General features: G+C 30.5%; 1 protein-coding gene across 1 annotated transcript; it reads left to right on the top strand.

Annotated features, from left to right (window-relative positions):
• The first annotated feature begins 21,142 nt into the window (after positions 1-21,142).
• Positions 21,143-23,443, top strand: LOC127075691 (aspartyl protease AED3). The gene is made up of 3 exons (XM_051017149.1): positions 21,143-21,665; positions 22,164-22,638; positions 22,831-23,443. The coding sequence occupies exons 1-3, from the start codon at positions 21,189-21,191 to the stop codon at positions 23,187-23,189; spliced, it is 1,311 nt and encodes a 436-aa protein (XP_050873106.1). The 5' UTR covers positions 21,143-21,188; the 3' UTR covers positions 23,190-23,443.
• Positions 23,444-23,808: the final 365 nt, after the last annotated feature.

The raw sequence follows: 23,808 nt of genomic DNA, 5'->3' as shown, positions 1-23,808 counted from the left end.
TCTTTCTCTCTCTCTCTCTCTTTCTCTTTCTCTCTCTCTCTCTCTCTCTCTCTCTCTCTCTCTCTCTCTCTCACACACACACACACACACACACACACAACACACCACCCACCCACCCACCCACCCCCACACACACACCCACCCATCCACCCACACCCACCCACCCACCCACACCCACACCCACACCCACACCCACCCCCACCCACACACACACCCACACCCACACCCACACACAAACCCCCTTACCCCCCCCCCCCCCCCACACACACACATACACACACACACACACTTATGTGTTTCTATTGACCTAATATGAATGCTCCTCCTCGTCACTCATTAGTTTTATGTTTTTCATGTCTTGCATATTAATAAATATTATTAATATAATTTAAATACAGACTGACGCCGGTCAAATCTCAATTTAAACTTAAAAGCTTGAACACAGAAATACACAAATCAAATACTAGTTCGATTCTAATTACCTGATTGTGATTAGGGGTGTAATCAAATCGATTTGGATTGGACTTTTTAATTAAAAAAAGGTTTGAACTGGTGATATTTCCATCAGTTAGGTTTGGTTCAGTTTTTAATGTTTTTTTTAAAAATGGAACCAAATCAAACTAATCGGTTTGGTTTTGCTCGATTGATCGGTTTACAAAGTTTTTTTCAAACATTATATTCATCAATGTATTCTCCACTATCTTGTTTTTCGGTGTATTTTATGCTATTATTTTTTAAAATAATACATTTCATGTAATTTATTTCATGCTCTATTTTTTCAAACAAATTACAAGTTGCTTTTAATCCATACGAAACAGGGACATGATTTCCAATGCATTATGAAATAATTTCACTGTCAAATATAAAAGTTGACACCTGGGCATCAAAAGATTGGAAAGGAATTTGAAAGTTTAACAAATAGAACACAACAAAACACACCAATTAACATATTTCACACCTCAAACATGATGTTGTCTATCGTGAGAGACCTGTATACCTGTATAGGTCTCTCACCATTCGAGATCAAGATTCTTTTTTTAAAACCATTTAGCAGGAGTTATTTTGTGGGGGTTTTAAATGGTTGCAATCCAACAAAAAACTTTGAAATGGTGGGGGTTATTGACCTTCACAACATACTGTACTGGTAAACAATAATGTGTATTGTAGCAGTTTAAAACCCACGCAAAATAACTCCCGCTAAATGGTTGAAAAATTTAAAAAAAAATGAAATCTTGGTCTCGCATGGTGAGAGACCTACGGTAGACAACGCCCTTAAATACATCAAAATTATTATGTAGCAAGATTAGAAGAAATTTTGTTGAAGAAGAAGAAACAAAAAAGGTTAAAAAAATGAAAATTAACAAAAGAGAACTTGAATATGAAGAAGGAGACCATAACATATTAGAATGACGATAGAGAGAGCAACAGTTGTGACGGTTAGCGAGAGTAGCAGTTCAATGAAAGCAAATTTTTGCGACTTATGGTTTCTACTTTCTATGTTTTGGAGGTTGGTTCTAGATGTGTGTTTTGCTGAAAGAAAGGAAGAGTAAATTAAGATGGAAAATGGTTGAGCCGATATAAAATTTGAGTTTAATGATGGGTGAAATGCAAGATCTAGAGCGTAATTATATATATGGTTCGGTTCATTGATTTGACGATTCTTAAAAATTAAAACCGAAAATCGAACCAAAATAAATCGATTTTTATTTGTTTGATTCAGTTTTAAAACTGAACCAGAAATAATCAATTTTATTTCGATTTGTTTTGATTTGAATTATCGATTTTTTTATCCGCTTACATCCGTAATTATAATCGTAATTATGGATGGAAAATGCAATTTAAAATCATGGTAAAAATTCTATATTTGAACAAAACATTTAAATATATTAAGTGATCATTAAATGTAGATATAGAAGTCGTTACTAGGCAATTTTAGGGAGGCTATCTTGTGAAGGAGTTGAACCCTACTCGTAATTAAAACCCAAATTATATGGCTATATTTTACCTCATATATAACTGACATTTTCTGAATGAGATTAACAAGGATGCACATGTTTTGTCATTAGCTAGTTAAACCACATGTAGACTGCCCATATGGATTTTCATCGTACTGAAAATAATGTCTAAGATTAATACAAGAAATAATCTCTCATTTTGATACTATATAAAATGTATATCTAAATGCATTCTTTATTTGTCTTATTTGGCTTTAAATATTTCTTTTATTAATTAATTAGATTCTCAAATGTATTTTTATTAATTAAAATGATCGTGAAATTAATAACAACAAGAATATTTTTGAAATTTTAATATATAAGTTTACTATAAAAATGTTATTTTTTACACATGCGCGCGATATTTAATTAATCACTTAAAATATATATTTAATTTAATTTAATAGATAATTAATTTAATTTATATTTATAAAATATGTCAATTTATATAGTTGAATTAAACATAGTTTAATTTTTAAAATAAAAAATTAAATTAATTATACATTTGATTGAATTAATCATATTTTTATCCATGATTAATTAAATATCACAAAGTGTAATAGACCAATCTCAGCAAGATGTTCAATTCTTGCAGAGTTGAGCTTGATAACACAATGTGACATGTTATGAAAACTACCACAATATTGACCTGTTTTCTCTAAACTTTTCTTGATATTATGATTAAACTTTTCAAATCAAGATCTCAGTTCTAATATTAAAGTTATATAGTTTATAAAACAAACACATAGGACTAAGAATCAGATCTGTCAATGCTTCAAGATTGTCCACTAATTTGGTGTAATTATGTGTGTGTATATTCTCTTAATTTTATTAATTCATTATAATCCTGACAAAGTCGGTTAATTGGAACAAATTTAGATTGAAGACAAATGATTAAGTTCTGTTTTTTTAGGGTCCTACCCTTTAAATATGGTGCTCTTTTTAAGTCTTAATACCAATATTTAGTTAAAGTAAAGAATCTTGTACACTTTCTTGATTAAACTAATCATAATCTCGGGCATAATAATTTTGGCACTAGGAATTGAGATTTGGTTTCATTTTGTCACTTAACTCTAGGGAATAGCATCACTTTAAGCTTCATTTATTATTATTTAAATTTAAAGAAATACTATAGAATATACCATTTAGAATATACCATTTAGAATATACCAGGACTTGGTGTGATATTTTCCGGTGCGGTCGAGCCAAGAATAACTCTTCAATGTTTAAGTTAATTGTTGTAAATTATTAATCTATATAATATTAAAACAGAATCACTTATTATCGTTAAGACACTTCAATTATTTTTGTGTCATATCATTTAAATTTTTATGTGTCATATTCCAAAACTCTTCTTCACCTTTTAAAAAGAAAATACACATATTTATTTTTTATAAAAATCCGTGGGTTCGAATCCTAACAAAGACAAAAACATATTATTTTCATAAATTTTTGTATCGACTATTTCTTTCTTACTATAATTTTTTTAATTATAGTTTTATATAAAAAAATTAAACTTTTTACTTTAACAATTTTAAAATTTAACAACTAAAATATAAATATATTGTGCATCACATGATACATATGTAAACAACTTAAAATAAAGATCTAAATAAGATACATGTATAAAAAAATATATAAAAAAAAACCACGAATTATATCTTTTATAATTAGTTAAATTTATAAAAATAAATTATATATGTAATTCTCAAATTACAGGCATATATTTTATTTTTTATTTTTCATTAATTCGTATTTTTGTTCCAAAACAAATATTGACCATATATATCTAAAGAAATTCACAATATATTATTATAATATAAAAGTATTAGCTTATGTAAAAAAATCTTAAAATAATTAAAACTTAATATAAAAATAAAAACTAACCAAAACACACTAAATTCAACATCCAATAAAAATGTCTAAAAAAATACACTAAATTGATATAATTTCTAAAAAAATACATCAATAATAAAAATTTCTAAAAATACACTAGCATCAAAACACATAAATACTCTATTATTATCTTACATCCAATAACTAAATTCAACAAATATAAAATATATGTTTGAATAAATTCAACACAACAAACTCAATAAAAATTCAACACCTTACATCATCAAGTAAGTCAATAAAAATTACACAACAAATAATAAATTATTTAATTTAAGACCAAAATCTCCAAATTCTCTCCGAACATAAAATATACATGAATCAATCTTCGTTATTTCATGAACAAATGTGCTCCTTTTATAATACATTTTGTCAAACTTCTATCATCATTATCTTCATCATCACCCCCAACACATATAAACAATTTAAGTGTAAGTGATTCAATTTATAAAAATAATACTAAAAGTGTCACAAAGTATTGAGAAGAACTTTTTTATTTCATTATGTACGAAAGCTATTAAAATCGTGAAGCCAATTGCGGGTACAAATCAATACCTCTATTTTCTTCGATAACAAGTGACTTCTATATTTGTTTAGAATTATTGAACCAATACTAAAAGAAAATTCAGATGCAACTGTAGTAATATGAATGTCTAACAAATCATGAGACAATAAAGATAATTCCTTAAATATATTTCAATTCTTCTTCCACAATTGAAGAATATTCAAGTCATCAAAATTTTGACAACTTAAATCCACACTTGCCTTCTCCATGTAAACATCAAGTTGAGACTTGATCACTGTTGCAAGTCATTGTTTATGTACTTTCAAATTCTATTATGATAAAAAAAAATAATACACCATGTTATAGAATATTAAAAAAGTATGTTATATAATGTTAGCATTTTAGATATATTTGACAGCATATTAAAACAACATTTAATAGCCGTTTGCAGGATGTTAAAACAACATTTAACAACATAGTTTTGTAATTGACACCACTAACAATATTTAACAACACTTAGTAGAATGTTAAAACAACATTTGATAGTGATAGTTTTACAATTCTTCAACCGTAACAGGATTTAACAACACTTTATAACATGTTAAAACAAGTTACAAATTAGAGCAACATCAAATAATGTAATAAAACAAACTACTTACACTGATTTTAGTGCACTTTTATTATGATTCAAATTTGTGACACCATCATTCCCCTCGCCACCCTTCAAAATCATTGAACAACTATTACACTTAGCCCTTGAAATTTCATCTTTATCCTTAATTTTAGTAAACACTTTCCAACAATAAGCATTAAAAGTTTTGGCCTTCCTAGACTTAAGTGAAACATAATATCAATATTTCCTTGATTCATTTTCACCTTAGATATATCAAATCAACCGCATTCTCTTCATCTACAATTTCATTATCAACAGTTTATGATTCAATTTCAAGTTATCACATACATATCTAAATAAAATTTAGTTAAAACAAATACAAATTTTAAAAAAATATAAACGTCAGACAAAATATAGAAAATAGATTATACTTGGTAGCAAAAACTAGGATATACTCCACACATAATTTTATACCAAAATCAACATAGTGTTAATAATAATTAATATAATTAATATAGGGACACACTAGGATAAATAAAATGTTAATACATACTACTTAAATTCACATGATAGAAACAAAATGTTAACAACAATTAATATAAGGATACACGAGGACAAACAAAATGTTAATACATGCTACTTAAATTCACATGATAGAAACAAAATGTTAACAACAATTAATATAAGGATACACGAGGACAAACAAAATGTTAATACATGCTACTTAAATCAACATGATATAAACATAGGCAAAAATATATTATTTTCACAATTTTTTGTTTCGACAAATTCTTTCTTACTATAATTTTTTTATTGTAGTTTTATATAAAAAATTTTAAACTTTTACTTTAATAATTTTAAAACTTAACAAACTAAAATATAAATATATTGTGCATCACATGATACATAGTTAAACAACTTAAAATAAAGATCTAAATAAGATGCATGTATAAAAAAGAAATGAAAATGAAAATGAAAATAAAAAATAAATCACGAATTATATCTTTTATAATTACTTAAATTTGTAAAAATTAATTTTATATGTCACTCTCAAATTACCGACATATATTTTATTTTTTATTTTTCATTAATTTGTATTTTTGTTATAAAAAAATTGACCTTATTTGTCTAAATAAATTCACAACATATTATTATAATATAAAAGTATTAGCTATGTAAAAAAATCTTAAAATAACTAAAACTTAATATAAAAATAAAAGTTAATCAACACCCGCGCATCACGCGGATCTCAATCTAGTAATTAATAATTTTGAGTGTTTTTAAAATGATAAAAAAAATTGAAATGAATATTAATTTATTAATTCAAAAATAGACAATATTTACGAAATGTTGGAGTAGTTTTGAATTCATAAATAGACCATACTTGTGAAGCACTGTAGTAGATTTAAACTCGGAAATAGACAATATTTCGTAAAGTGTTGCAGAATAAAAATATATAATTTTTGAAGAATATTGTTATGGGTGAAACATTATAAATTTTGGTAAAAAGTACATCACTTTTGTTTAAAAAATATGCAACTTCTGATAAAAATACGTAAATTTTTGTAAAATAAAGTTGTTTCACCAAGGATTACAACCTTATGAAATAAAATAAATATGACATATAAATACTTCATTATAGATTCAGAAAAATATAATAAAAACATACATTCTCTTCACTAAAATTTCAAATACTCTTTTCTACATTTGAATTTTCATCAATCTTGTGCAAATTCGATTATAGATTAAATTATCCCACGTATTGTTGCGTTCCAACTTTAAAAGATTTGAGAGTGTTTGAAATACTTTTAAAGAAAATGATTTTGTTCACGATTCTAACCTCGATCATTAAATTTAAATAAGTTTTCCAACAATTTTAAAAATATTTTAAATAATGGCGACCGAAACTTCCATATCAAAAATTAAGAACAAGAATCTTCAACATAGAATCCGATATGTTTTATTTTCACAAACAATTGATATTAGAACATTAATATTATAATTTTTCAATAATAATTAATTGATTAAAATAGTAATTTAAATTGGATAATACATTTTTTAAGTTTCTATAATAACAATTGCATGATATATATTGTATTTTGATATGCGATCTCTTACTGTAATTTCATAAAAATGTTAATAAACGAAATATAAGAAAATGCAGCATTGTTGATAAAACAGAAACAATATATTATCTATTCTATTATATATATGTATGATGATACTTTTATTTTCTGACATATGTATGCATAAATGAAAGTAACTAATATATAATTGATATTTATTACTAAAACATGTATATTGTATATTGTATCAATGTATTAGAATTGATAAAAAAAAATAATTTTATATTTATATTACTGTACAATGTTATGAAACGAACATTATATATATACACTTAGTGTAATGAGACTATATATATATATATATATATATATATATATATATATATATATATATATATATATATATATATATATATATATATATATATATATATATATATATATATATATATATATATATATATATATATATATATATATATATATATATATATATATATATATATATATATATATATATATATATATATATATATATATATATATATATATATATATATATATGGATTATTCTAGTTTAAATGAATTTTTTTCTCAATATATAAGTTTTTATTTGAGTTAAAAGTTATAGTACCATAATGTATTATTTAAATGAATTGTTTCAAATGATAAATTATATTTTTGAAACATTTATGAACATGGAAGGGAAATGAGAATATTATTATTTTATTAATTTAAAGTTATTTATTAAAGCGGAAATTTGTTAATCATCAAAATGATCAAATTTATTAAAGTTTATAATTTAAAATTATGCAATTGAATTATGATTTAGATATTATGTGAATAACATGCTTGTGTTCAATGAGACTTATTATTATAAGACATATAAGGATCATCCAAAGATGAATCATGACTTACATAGACCTCTCATTTGGAGTCTAATGTAACTATTGAATCCCGAAATGTGAAAATTTGAGAACCTTATCAAGAAAAATAAGGAATTCAATATTTCCACAAATTAAGAACCTCGTGAGGAAGGTTCTTCACAGATTGTTGAAATACAAATCAAAAGTTTATCACTGATTTTTGAAACACAACTCGAACTTAGGATAAGCAAGAGAGTCTGAAAGGCTAAGGATCTAGGAGCGAACAAAATTGATTCTCGACTTATTTCTTTTATCTAGTAGAAGAAAATAGTGAGGATTATGTTCGTAAGATTCCTATTATTCTTCAAGTGGAAGATGATCCTAAGATTTATAAGGAAGTAGTGACTTCAAAAGACTCATCCTTTTGTAATGGTGTTATCCAAGACAAATGGATTCAATAATGTCAAACCATACTTAGGAACTTATCGATCTACCAAAACGATCAAGATCCATTGGATGCAAGTTGGTATTTAGAAGGAAGTATCATAGTGATGATACACTAAAAACCTACAAGGATAGATTAGTAACCAAAGGTTTTAGACAAAAGGAAGGTGTTGATTATTTCGACACATATGCACTAGAAGCTAGCACAACGAAAATTAGAGTTTCGTTTGCATTAACTTCCTTCCATGACCTTATAGTTCATCAAATGGATGTCAAAACAACATTCTTAAATAGAGATCTCGATGAGGAGATTTACATGGTGCAACCAGAAAGTTATATGCTTCTTGATAATGAACAAAAGGTGTGTAAGCTTGTTAATTCCTTGTATAGATTAAAACAAACACTGAAACAATTATATCAAATGTTTGACTCTATAATTGCAAGATTTACCAATTAAGGGGAAGACACAAAACTTAGGGGGAGATATTTCAATCATTATTAAAATAGAAATTCAAAGAGTTTTTTATCATCAAAAAGGGGGAGATCGTGAAAAAATACATCATATATCTAGTTCAATTTAATGAAGACAAAGATTATCAAAGAAGAAAATGTTCAAAAGTGTCATGCACATCGATGGTGAAGTTGATCAAGAAGGTTTAACATAGAAATTCAAGTGAATATTCGAGACAAGTGAACATAAATAAGGTTCCCATTGTAATTTATACTAAACTACTTTAAATTGCTCATAATTTAATATCTCACTTCATCTAAAAACCTTCTGGCATTATCATGCATGATTATCTAAAATCTTTTTTCATCTAATTCATGTTACAAGTGTTTGTACACAAAGTTGTGTGAGAATATTGTGATATTAATTTGTCTCCATGTTAATTATATGATTGATCATTAGCAACGAGATGAATGAAACTTTAAAAACAAAGAGGTTTCTAACCTCCACATTCAAGATGAATGATCTTGGACTAGTTAACACACTTTTAGAGGTCAAAGTAAAGAGAAATAGTGGGGGTTATGAACTTTGTCAAACACGTTATATTGAGAAAGTACTTGATAATTTCAAACACTTACATTTCAAGAAAGTGAGTACTTGATAACACTGAAACACACTGTATATTTGACTCGGATTGCATATAATTATTATAGTTTTATTTTTATTTTCTTGCGTTATGGCATAACATCAAGGACGCTAAGAGCAAGAATAAGAGGTTTTCAGTGGAAAATACACATATGGCGCTCCACATGGCATTGGCCATGGGGGTAGCCATGATATGTAAGCACTTACCCACGTTCCAACGGTCACAATACCACGTCTTCCACCCCTTGTATACATGGAGGACGCCATGCCTAGATGGAGGGTGTCATCTCCCCTTTCGCGCCCAATCAAGGAAGGTTGTAGAAAGTGTCCATGACCATAGACATTTCCTCCACACGAATTTTGAAGATGCTACGTAACTTCCAAGACATTGTTACACTATAAATAGGACTTGGATCTTTAGTTGTATGCATCCAAGTCTAGTTGCAACATAGGCCATAGAATCACACTGTTAAAGAAATAATTCTTCACATCAGAGGATTATTGCACCATTGTTGTAATCTGGTTTGGAGCACCGTAGAGTAGAAGTTAATCTTGCCATCATTTTACTTTCAAGTCAGATTTATTTCAAGTTTGTACCAGATTCAAGTCTCCGATTTGCAGCAGGTTTTAAATTCAATTCTGATTATTATTATTATTTATTTCTCGCTTCGCTTTTAAATTATTTATTTCCTCGCACTGCCTTTAATTTGTTTACTTTATTGCTCTGCTTTATCTTGTTTATTTTCCTTGCACGATTACTTGTCAGATTTATTTTATCATCGCAAAAGATTCGTTTTCAAACCATACTTTAAACTTATCATTCCCGTTGTTCACTTTTAAAACCATTTTCACACTTAGCACTTCATTTCCCTAAATGGCATATTCCATGAATCATTTATATGCTATGTTGTTTAACGTAACCATGTTCAGCTAAATCCTTAGTGCTGGAATGTGAGGACCGTCGTTCCGACGGTACTCCGCATGTTGTATCTGTAGGAATACTTTAGGGGCTATTTTGATTTTAACACAAGTTTTATGTGTTTAATTTGATCAGTTACTACGAAAGTCGATATGTGATTAAGTCGGGTTAGATCGAAAGTCGTCTGACATTTAAGATGAAACTTGGTTAGTGTTTAATTGATAAAAACAGCGAAAGCGCTTTGTTAAATTAATTAGGAGATTTTAATATTATTAGAAAGTGATTTTAAAACTAATTTCGGACGCGTTTATAGGTTTAGGATCCGGTTGGTCGAGCATATGCCGGAAACCCTTTTATGTTAAAGGTTTTCAATCAAAAGAACTTTTCAACTGAGCCTTAGAGGTAATTATATAAAAAAGGATTTTTCACTTTAACGCAATACGCGGCCGGTGCAGTGTGAGCGACTGGTATAGATTAGAGGTTAGGTTCAGTTCCGATTACGTTAACGCGACAATTCCTTTTTAATTAACTCTTTTTCAAGGAAGAAAGTATTGCCCCATAAGTAATTCTATTTAGAAACAATAGGAGTATTGTTTAATCGATGTGAATTACAGTCCAATATCATTTTCTCTGAATTTATCTTCACTATTTTTAATTCATGTGCACTTTATACACCTGTTTGATTAGCCTTAGATAAATACTGTAACGATAGTAATCGATAGATTAACATTGGTCTCTGTGGGATCGATAATATTTTATATTACTCTGACGTATTCCATATACTTTAAAATAGTGTCAAACTTTAAAATAATGATGGAAGAGTTGTGGCTCAATTGGAATATGCAAGTGTAATTGGTCGTCAATGTATTTGATGCAATGTTCCTGACATAGAGTTTTCAGTTAGTAAAATGAGTATATTTACTAGAAATCCAAATGATTAGCATTGGAAGGCCATCATAAAGAATTTTGGTTATTTTTTGAAAAACAACAATTTTGATCTCCATTACGGTAGGTTTCCTACCATACTAGAAGTATATACTGATGTGAGTTGGATATCGAGTGTTGTAGATTATAAATCTACAACTTGATGGATATTTACATAAATTTGGAGGTGAAATTTCTTGGAAGAGTAAGAAACAAACATGCATTACTCTCTCGACCATGGAATCAAAGTTTATGGCTTTTGCGTCCGCTAGACAAGATGCAGAATGGTTTAGGGACATTCTGTTGGAGATTCCATTAGCTAAGGAAAATGTTTCGAAAGTGTTGATACATTGTGATTGTCAAGTCATCCTAGCTAGAGAATTCAGTGAAGTATACAATGGAAAGTCTAGGCACCTAAATCTTAGACATCCTTTCGTGATAAAATTGATTAAGGATGAGATCATTTCACTGACATATATATAAACAAACTATAATTTAGATGATCTATTTACTAATACACTAGACAGAGACTTAGTAAAGACTATCTTGAGAGGTATGTGATTGGAACTTCTTGAATAAGGGTTCCGACAATAGTAGCAACACAATGTGAAGTTAACAAACTTTAACCTAAGATTCAATGGGCAACAATAAATCGTTGATTTGGATGTGTGTGCAACATTCTGTGACAATGTTGACTATTGCATATTGAGGGTTGAGTTTTTTCAAACTCTTAATATAGTTATATATCGAGGATATGTATCTTAAGATATAGATGCAAAATGAACTTCACCTATATGAATTTCAAGATGGTGACATCTCAAAGTGAGAATTGGAGTTTCTCTCATGAAAAGTTCACGAAAATAGGAAAAACACATAGCCATAAATAGTGTTAGACGAGAGATGAAGGTGAAGAACCATTAAACAATGTGTGTAAGGTATCGTTGATATAATCACAAGGTAACGGTTCAAAGCATAGCTACCTAACATTTTGATTAAACTTTGCTTAATCCTTACTGAGGTTAAGTTCAAATCGAAATATATTTAACTGTATTAACATTCTTTGTTTTTATTTTTTTGAAATTGTTCTTGTCATTATTGGAACAAGTGGGAAATTGTTGTAAATTATTAACAATTAATAATCTTGAGTGTGTTCCAAAATGACAAGAAAATATGCAAGTGAAGGTTGATTTTTGAATTTAAAAATAGGCAACACTTGTGAAGTGTTGCAGTAGGTTTGAATTCAAAAATAGACAACACTTTGTGAAGTGTTGCATAATGAAAGTATGTAACTCTTGAAGTTTGGTAAAAGTATGTAACTTTTGGTAAAAAGTATGTAACTTCTGATAAAAAGTACGTAAGTTTTGGTAAAAGGAAGTTATTTCACCAAGGGTCTCAACCTTGTGAAACAACACCAATATGGCATAAAAATACTTCATTCTGAATTCAGAAAAATATAACAAAAATGTACATCCTCTTCACTAAAATTCAAGACACTCTTCTCTACATTCAATTTTTCATTAGTCTTATGCAAACTGGATTATAGGCTGAATTATCCTAGGTATTCTTGCGTTCCAACTCTAAGATATTTGAGAGTGCTTGAAATACTTTTAAGAAAATTGATTTTATTCACGATTCTATCCTCACTATTTGATTTAAATTAATTTTTCTAACATCAATAAAATCATAGATAAATAGTTTGAGTTAAGTTAAATTTTTTTTTACTATTATGCCATTTTTTAAGAAAATATTACTCTATATATCATCCATTTCAACAATATATTCTAAAATACCACATTTCTTAACAGTTTTTTTTGGTCTCCTAGAGCTCCCGATAAATGAATGACCAATCTCATTAAACAAAATAGAGCACTCGCTCATTGAAAGGCGGCTCCTTTAAAAATATTTTTTCTTTATTTTTTTAGAATTTAATATTAATAATGAATATATACTAAATATTATATTTAAAAATAAATTCAATGATATTAACTTGACAAAGTCAAATCAACCTTGACCAAGGCCCAACAACAAGAGTCAAACTCAAATAAGTCATCACAATTGGTCAACATAATTAATTGACATTTATTCAAATTAAAAAGACTAAAATAATACATTTAAATTAAATATGATTTGTCAAATTCCTAAAACCTCATCAAAACACCAAAGAAATGGCCATGAGATTTATCATAGGTCAAGCAAGGTCAAAGGACCTTGGAGAAAAAATTTCAGAATTTTTAAAGACTTAAAAGTATTTTTAAACAATTAAAAACAAACATAAAATCAATTAAATCATAAAATATATTATTAATGATCCAAAAAATAATTTTAATTCAAAATATGAAAGAGGAAATTATTTTAAAATTTTTGGTGAAATTCTCATATTTTTTGGATCAATATTAAAATTAATATGAATTAATGAAAATAAAAGGAATAAAAGAAAATCAGAAAATATTAAAAAACGTGAGTCACTTGATCTCCCTCATTAATTGAGGTGGCATATCAAGTGGCCTGAAACGCGCCTTCCACCAAACACACGAGTCAGCGCGCTGCAGGGGTGGTAATCACAATGAGCGCTCATGATTAAAAAAAATTGGATGAATCTTATGGCTGGGAGATATGCCAACGCACCGCCGGAGCTGTAACTCCGGTCTTCTTCTCCGGTGGACCTCACCGGACTGGTCCACCCTCAACCATAACCAAAATAAAAAAAAGAGGACATGATCTGAAAGAAAAAATGGCGTAGAGCACGAATCTGACCTCAATTTCAACTAACTCCAAATATATAAAGAGATATGAGGAGTTGAATTTTGAGGTGTGTCTACTGAGTTGCTTCAATTTGACCTCTAAGCAACTCAATCTTCTTGCCTACATTGGTAGGACTTCAGACAACCAAAGATCCAAGAGAATTGAGTAGAATTGAGTGAGAATCAAAGAGATGAAGTTTTCTGAAAATTACCTTCAATGTTATGTTATGTTGCTTGCTTGAAACACGATCTGATCACACTTGAGAAGCTAGCAGGTAGTGATTGGAGAGGTTGCAAGGTTGTGGATCCTGGAGTTCTTGAATCTCCAACAGTTGAGATTCAAACTCAAATTTCAAATTGAAATTTCTCAGGTCTTCCTTTAGAATGAGAGGGTTTGAATTAGGGGTAAAGCTAGCGCGCAAGGTGTGATTCAAATGAGCTCATAAGCCTTCTATTTATAGCCAAAGGGAATGATATTTGCACACTTCAAAATCTGTCCAAAATTGGCAATGTGAATGGCACGAGTGCATGTGCATGTACATGCCCATGACGCAATGCATTAAGGTCCAAAATGATTCATGTTGAAGTCTGAGTGAAGCTTGAATGGCAAGGCAATGTGAACTGAAGTTTGTACATTTGATTCTTTCCAATGATGCAGCCCTGTTAAAGCCATGCGCAGACCTAGCAATCTTCATCCAAAATGCATGAACTTAGGTTTTTTGGAAAACTTGGATCAAGGGGAACAAGTTTGATGTTTAACACTTTTTCATTTGGATCTTGGAACATGTAGAATTTTAAGGTGGAAGTTTGGAAATTTCAACATGTTGAAAAATTTACGAAGTGTCAAGCTATATACTTCAATATTCCACCTTACTTAACTTTTTATGTGAGCTTCAAATGAGAAAAGTGTATTTATCAAAGTTGTATCTCTTTCAAATACGTTCAAAATGGTCACCAATTTCATGTCATTTGGATTTAGAATGATAGAGTTATGCATTTTTGAAGTTTCAAAAAATCACTTGTTCAATGGTATAAGTCAAAAATGACCTATAATGTTTCCTCATATCACATGCTCAAAAAAGTTTAATTTTCTTTCACTACAAACATCAAAGTTGAAGTATAAATCTTAAATTTGATTGTGCAACTTAGAATATTTCATCTCATAAAAATTGAGCAAGTTATAGCCTTGGGAAGTTGACTTTCAAATTAGGGTTTAGACAAAATGGCCTATAATGTTTCAACATAGAAAATGATTTTCCAAGCAAAATTAGATCTAGGTCTCAACATAAACGTTGTTTGGAATGTAATTTAGAGTAACTTTTCTCTTGGAATAATTTTCATATGGTGAAAATTGTAGGAGATAGGGTCTAGGGAGACTCAATTTTGATCAGATGAATTCATCTGGCCAACCACCATCAACCAACTTGATAACCTTCAATTATATTGACTTTATTGGCTCATGGTAGATCATATATGCATAAGATGATGAATTTTTAAGTGTCCCTTGAGAAATTTGATCAATTGGTAAGATAGCTTGTTGGAGAAGTTACTCAAGATACCCAGTCAAACTAGGGTTTCCAAGGCAAATCACCTCCAAACTCTTGAAGAAAACTTGATCAATATATCATGTAGTAATCAATGGAACTCATATATGATGCTCACAACCATTCTTAGATCAATTCATGGTTGTGCTCTTTGTCATGAGGGTCTCAAACCCTAGATATGAACTTGATAAATCAATGGGATCATGCCTTACCTACAAAAGAGTTAGGCAAATGCAAAGACATATTTTTGGTATTTTGGTTAGTAAAATGATGATATACAAGTATGATACAATCACATAGTGCTTGGTGATCTCTCTCAAAACAAACCCAATGAAAGAGGGGTAAGGAGGATGCCAAGGTATGATCCCAATGGTAATGCTTATGATGAAATTGCATGAGGGATCTTAGGGTCAAAATTAGGGTCTTACAATTCCTCACATCCGGACTCTATAAATTTAGTCGAACATGGTTACAAAAATAAACATGCAATTGTAAATGTTCAACTCAAACAGAGACATGATTAATACTTTAAAATAAATGATAACAAGGGTTACAGATGAATTAAAATAAGAACTCAAAACAATAACAATGGAAATAAAATAATAAAGCAGAGCAATAACAATTGAAATAAACGATAAGGCAGGAGTTGTAAAAGACTCAAATAAAAGCTGAAAGGTTAAACAATTGTAATTTAAATGAACCTGAGATGTAAATCTGGAAATAAATTAAATTAAATTTCAAATGACGGCAAGATTGTTTGATCTAATCATACAACAAAGCCCAAAAACACTAAGGTGTAGTAGTTCCTCAATGTGAGAAAGCTATTACTTTACAATGATGAATTTCAGTTTAAAACTAAAAACTCTAAACTTGCACAATACTCTGATACAACTGGGATATTTGGATTCCAAAAATCTAATAAAACTACCTATTTATAGTATTATAGATGCAAAATGTAAGGTCAAAACATGTGGAAGTCGTGGGATAAAAATATGGTGGAATGAAGGAAGGGTGGGCCATTTTCTATTGCTATTTTTCAGGACACGAAGTGCATGGCGGGCTCCATGCACTGTTGCGGTTGCCACAAGTGAAATTTGAAGAGCGTGGTTAGCTGGCAATGCATGGAGGGCGCCACGACCCATGTGGTAAGCACCATGGGCCTTTGACTCCATCTCTTTGCTCCTTTTCTCTCTCTGGTGGACCCCATGGCTAGTACCGTGGTAGGCGCGATGGAGGTTTCCATCTGTGTATTTTTGCCTTATTTTCTCCGTTTTGCGTCATTTTCGTTCGGTTTCTACGTGCATCAACTTCACCTGTAAAGTACCTTAAACATACCCAAACAACCAACATAACACTACAAAATATGGTACAATGACACTAAAATGTATGCAAATCGAGTCAAAATGAACTATGTATTTTAGTGTTATCAAACTCCCTCATACTTAAACCTTTGCTTGTCCTCAAACAAACTGCTACACATATGAAAAAGACTTTGTAAAATTTGCAGTAGATAGTATCAAGACTCATGAAAAAAAACAATAGCATACAAATATTCATTCTAGGCTACAAACTCCACATTTGTAACATGTCATCGCAGTACACTCTAACACACGATGACCAAGTACACCATATTTGAAGCACTTGATCAGATTAGCAGCACCTCCCCCACTTTGACTCTTCCCATTATTATTCTTCTACTAAAATTTCTGTTTACCCTTACCATCTGGAACAACATAAGGTTTTCTACGAGTCTAGTTACCATTCTTCTTATCAACAACTTTTTTGTAATAGGAAGATCTTGCACGGTTGTCCTCATCCTACATATGACACTTGTTAACTAGTACTGGAAATTGCCGGATCTCCTGATATCCGATAAACTGCTTAATCTTTGGGTGAAGTCCTCTCTCAAACTTGATGCATTTGGATTCTTTAGCATGAAATCCATTGTAATATGGGCAGAATCTGATCAACTCTTCAAATTTGGAAGCATAGTCAGCGACCGACATATTCTCCTGTCTTAGATTCAGAAACTCAATCTTCTTTTTGTTTCAAACATCTACAGGAATGTATTTCTCTAGAAATGCAGCTCTGAATACAACCTAAGTCACATAAATACCTGCAGCCTGAAACCTTTGTTGTGCATTATTCCACCAGTACTCTACTTCCTCGGTTAACATATGAGTCCCATAAAGAACCTGTTGAGCATTAGTACAAGCCATAACCTTGAATATCTTCCCAATTTCCTACAACTAAGTATGCGCACCTTTCAGATCATACCTTCTTTTAGAGATTAGAGGATTATTCCTCTGGAATCTACTCAGCCCACGACCCTCACCACCTTTAGCCTGATTGTTCTGTTGAGCCTGTAAAACCTGTTATGCCTGCCTCGTCACCTGAGCCATAGCTTATAGAGACTCAGCAATAGCACGATCATTTCTCCCAGTCATTCATTTGTATATCAACAAACAAATGTTAGAAGAAACATTGTATCGACAATGTCCAAACACTCGTCGCACACTAGGAAATAACATAATCAACAAAACCTACTTGGATGGACCGACCTGCTCTGATACCACTATGTGACACCCTAAACCCCAAACTTCATAAACATGCAACTGAATACTTCACAACGGAAGATAAAAGAAAAACATATCATAAGTCTGAATAAAACATTGTAATCAAACTAAGGGGTAAGTGATCTCAATACCTTTTCAATGATTACTTGTTCAGAAAGAGTCTCTCCATAAAATTTCATCTCATTTGTGATTAGAATCACTATGGGTATGTAATATGGTATCTTCTCATTGTTATTCATGTTGAGATTCTCATACTGCTTACGCAGAGATTGAAGTTTCACCTTCTTCATTGATGCATCACCTCCATAACAACATACCACTATGTCTCACGCAACCTTCATCGTCGTCAAATAAACGATCTTCTCAAACACATTCACATTCACACACTGATAAATGTAGAACAGAGCTTTGTGATCTTTCTTCCTCAACTCTTTATACACGTTTCTTTGTGTTTCAGTTGCATCTATTGCAACCACTGCAAAACCGTTATTGACGAGATCAAGAACATCTTGAGCGTCAAACAACACACACATATGAACCATCCATCGATTCTAATTCTTTTCCATCAAATACTGGAAGCTTCGTGTTCAAGCTACTGTTTCCACCATTCATTTTCGATCTTGTGCAAGAATTCACTCAGATCTCACCAAAGAGTCGTGTTTCCCGATCCCGCGGAATCAAGAAATGTGAGTCTGTTACGATTTTGATCGTATATTCAACGTGAATTCAAGAAGTGAAATCAATCACACACACCTCACGTGCACTCGTGTTTCCCTTTGAGTTTCCTGTGGATTTGAACTGGAGCTCTAGATATTAATTGTTGATGCACAAGAGGAAGAAGATGCATATGATGAAGATGAAAAAGAGAAAAGAGAGAAAAATTGTAACTAACTTTTGAATTGAAATTCTGTTACACTTAATTCTAATTCTCTTAACAAACTTAAACCAAACTTTAGCTTATAAACAAGTTAAATGAAATTCAAATGCAAGCTAAATTACACCTAAATGAATCTAAATGAATTACAATCTTACAAGATTAGTTGGTGCTAAAATTGGATACTAAATAATAATGATTTCTCATTCTACTCTTATGACTAGGGTTGGAAATGAGTCGAGTCAAGTCGAACTTGCCTCAGCTCGACTCGATTCGTTAAGAATCGATTCAGCTCAAATCTCGGTTCGAGTTCGACATAATTTTTTTTAAAGCTCAAACTCGACTCGTTATAAGTTCACGCAAAATTCAGTTCAACTCGTTAGGTTCATTTACTGCCATAACTAGTATGGAAGGGACAATATATGATTATGATTTGAAGTAAATATTTAAACATACTCTTAAAGACAATATAATTATTTTCATATATAATCGAATTGACTCATAAATCTAAAGAATCGAACTATATATAGTTCAAGTTCAGTTCATTTAATTAATAAATTTAATTTTTTACTCATATTCAGCTCATTTGATTCGCGAATCTAATTCAACGATTTAATTATCAAACCGAATTCTAAATCATTTTCAAATTGATTCAGATCATTATCCATCCTACCTTATGAACATGTGAAAGGTACAAAATGCATGTGATTCTTTCCTAAGAGAAGGTAGATCCAAGAAATCAATATGAATGAACATGGCAATTCAGCTGAAATAGCGGTTCTTGTTTGTAGCATAGTTTGGCTTTGTCTAATTCACTTATTTCATGAAATTTACCTAAAGTAATTTCCTCTATATCATATCAATTTATTACCATAATTCTCAATATTAGATCAACAATCTTAGCTAAATCATTTACAAAATCCTCGGTTTCATCACACTAATAAAAGTTACAACACGATGAGAAACAAATGATGAAGCTATAAAGCAACATGCTAATATTAAAGGCACTATACTATTAATGGAAAGAAAACATGATACATGATGGAAGTTTCACAATCTCACACTTGAGTATTATTGTTTACTTATGCACTTCATCATAACCATTCCACTAGGGCATAACGATACTTTAACCCATAACATTAATTTATCTATTTTTATGAATTAATGTCTCTCTTTTTGCATCCTCAAAAATGGAAATACTTAATCTATTATTTAGCATAATTGAGTTGATTACAGACAGAAATATCCAATGTGAGCCCCTATATCATTGTGTTTGAGTGAGGCATGTGTTCAACTATTCATGCTTTGCTTTTATTTTATCTTTAGTTCAAATTCAAGCAATATATTATAATCATTTTAACCCAAAAATAGATGTAGGAAACAATGAATATTACATAATTGTACCTTCCTATTTAAGATAACTTTTTGTCACACAAAAATGATAGCACAAATTTATACACATCTCCTTTACACCTCACTTTCCACTTCATTTAATCTTTTTTATCTCTTTTATTTTTCAATCACATCATATATTATTTTTTCCTCTTTCTCTTAAACACAGATATTAAGTTTTTTTTAAAGTTAATCATTATGAAATAATCATATAAATAAATATTTTAGGTTATAATATGATAGACTATTTTAATTCGTCCCAAATAATTTGGAGGTATTATTTTAATTTTTTAAATTGAATCTCTAGTAGAAAAATGCATGATATATATTTTTTTAAAGCCATCTTTTATCAACAACTTCTATACAACAATAATGAATCAAATCTAAGATGTCAATTTCACAAAACAATATAATAAAAATCAAATAAATCAATCAATTAACTTATTGAACCGACCTAATTAATCTATTTTTAGAAACATTATTTAAAAGTAAAAATTTCCAAAAAAAAAAAAAAAAGTAGGTCTAGAATCTCCAAAACCAAATGGAGCATAGCATGTTATCATGCACCCACTTCATTTTGTCACCCCACTATATTAGTAACCTCTTGAGTACCCCCATATCCCAATAAATAAATAAATAAATAAACTTCAAACCCAAAAAACAAATAAAAATTCCCATAAGGTAACTTTTTTCACTTATATATACCACCACTCACTCCCATCACAAGGCACCATTATCACAAACATGAAAATCCCATTTTCACTAACCCCTCTATTTCTCTGTCTCCTCATCTCCCAAGTCCAAGGACAAACACAAACCTCAAAATGTGACATCCAAGATCATGGCTCAACCCTCAAAGTATTCCATATCTTTAGCCAATGTTCTCCGTTCAAACCCTCAAAACCAATGTCATGGGAAGAGAGTGTGTTACAGCTCCAAGCTAAGGACCAAACAAGGATGCAATACTTGTCTAGCTTAGTAGCTGGGAGATCGGTTATTCCAATTGCATCTGGGAGACAGATCATTCAAAGTCCGACATATATTGTGAAAGCTAAGATTGGTACTCCACCTCAAACTTTGCTTTTGGCTTTGGATACTAGTAATGATGCTGCTTGGATTCCTTGTACCGGTTGTGTTGGTTGCTCAACTTCAAAACCTTTTGCTCCTGCCAAGTCTACCACGTTTAAGAATGTTGGATGTGGTTCTACTCAATGCAAACAGGTTATTATAACATTTTCTCTATCTTTCTTAAAAAATTTAGTTACACATGACAAAACATTAGGTTCGCACTTTTAACCCGACTCATCCTACCCTATTTTTGTGTAAATTATACGAAACGAATGTAAATAAGATAGACATGACAAAATAGATATGACTCGTTAAATATGTCTCTTTTGTCTATAGAGAGGATCAGAGTTTCTTAAACTCTCAATCTACATTATTTTTTTTGCGACGGGTCTAAATGGATATACCATTTTAATAATTTTTAGATAATAGAGATTTCAGGCTCGATTTATTGCGCGTGAACTTGAATTATCAATAAAGAGTTAAATTTTATTCTATGGTCACTATATTTACCTTTCCTAAAGGTAAAAAAAAGATCACGAGATTTCCATAAAAATAAACAAAAGCAATTTACTATTTTTCTATTTTTCTATTTTTGGACAAAAGATAAACGGTTCTCAAATCTCAACAAGCATGTGAATCTTTTAATTTCAGGTACCCAACCCCACTTGCGGCGGAAGCGCGTGTGCATTCAATTTCACCTATGGAAGTTCCTCCATAGCAGCTAGTGTGGTCCAAGACACACTTACCCTAGCTACTGACCCAATTCCAAACTATACTTTTGGCTGTGTTCAAAAAACAACAGGGAGTTCAGCACCACCACAGGGTTTATTGGGCTTGGGCCGAGGCCCATTGTCTCTCTTGGCCCAATCACAAAATCTCTATCGATCCACGTTCTCTTATTGTTTGCCTAGCTTTAAATCGGCTAACTTTAGTGGGTCGTTGAGACTCGGGCCTTTGTCCCAGCCTAAGAGGATTAGGTTTACACCACTTCTCAGAAACCCTAGACGATCATCACTCTATTATGTTAATTTGGTTGCTATTAAAGTCGGTCGGAGAATTGTCGATATCCCTCCAGCGGCATTGGCCTTCGACCCTACCACCGGAGCAGGTACCATATTTGACTCAGGTAATGTCTCATTTAACACATTACATTTTATTTATGTTTCGATATATATTCTATCAGATCTTTAATATAAAAAAAATATATTTTTAAAATTATTAAATAATTAATGTATCTGATATATTATATAAAAATCAATTTCTCTATCTAAGATTGAGTTTATAACATATTCTCACTATGTTACCATCGATATGCTAGGTACGGTATTCACTCGACTAGTAGAACCGGTTTACACCGCCGTAAGAAATGAGTTCCGCCGACGAGTTGGTCCAAAGCTCACCGTGACAACCCTAGGAGGGTTTGACACATGCTACAATGTACCAATAGTTGCACCAAATATAACATTCATGTTCTCTGGTTTGAATGTAACACTACCACCCGACAACACCCTCATACACAGCACCGTCGGTAGCACGACATGTTTGGCCATGGCGGCGGCGCCGGATAATGTGAACTCGGTGTTGAATGTGATAGCCAATATGCAACAGCAGAACCACCGTGTGCTATTTGATGTGCCCAACTCAAGACTCGGTGTTGCTCGTGAGGTTTGCACCTGATAAGTTGTTCTTGGTCAAGATCATTTTTTGTATTGTGAGTTAATTATTTGGGTAATTTTAGTATTTTATATTTATCTTTTTGTGAAATGGGTTTTGGCATTGCTGAGAATTTAGTAAAATACTGAGCTACCTTGTGTAAGGAATTATTCTATGTATGTTTGATTTTTTTTTGTAGCGTTGTAATGGTCTGTACCACGGGCATATAACCCTTAATTAAGTTGTTTTATGAAAGATGATTATTGAATTTGCTAGAATTTAATTTTGTTTCTTACCTGAATATTAGACTTTACGATGACGGTAAACATTGGTCAGCTATAAATCCAAATTAGTTAGACACATACGGTTGACAAGGAAGTATACTTTTATCAACAAATCAATTCGATGAAGAATATAAAATCGAGTTAAATCTTTTGTATTCTAAATTAACGGGTTTACTTTTTTAATTATAGAAATTGATTAATTAAATATAAGTGATGACTATTGGAATAATCTAAATCTAAAGAAATACAAGTACAAGTAAAAGAAACAAACTAAAAAAACTAAAAATTATTATAAAACGTACTTTGTATTATTAAAAATGGGTAACATAATTCATATATATATATATATATATATATAT

Source organism: Lathyrus oleraceus, chromosome 4 (assembly GCF_024323335.1).
Source record: "Lathyrus oleraceus cultivar Zhongwan6 chromosome 4, CAAS_Psat_ZW6_1.0, whole genome shotgun sequence".
NCBI classification, from domain to species: domain Eukaryota; kingdom Viridiplantae; phylum Streptophyta; class Magnoliopsida; order Fabales; family Fabaceae; genus Lathyrus; species Lathyrus oleraceus.
The sequence above is the reverse complement of the archived record's forward strand: the minus strand, read 5'-3'. Positions and strand labels throughout refer to the sequence as shown.

Coding starts and splice junctions, on each gene's coding strand:
- LOC127075691 (XM_051017149.1), top strand. CDS start 21,189: ATGAAAATCCCATTTTCACTAACCCCTCTATTTCTCTGTCTCCTCATC. Junction 21,666..22,163: donor GTTCTACTCAATGCAAACAG/GTTATTATAACA, acceptor TTTTAATTTCAG/GTACCCAACCCCACTTGCGG. Junction 22,639..22,830: donor AGGTACCATATTTGACTCAG/GTAATGTCTCAT, acceptor TCGATATGCTAG/GTACGGTATTCACTCGACTA.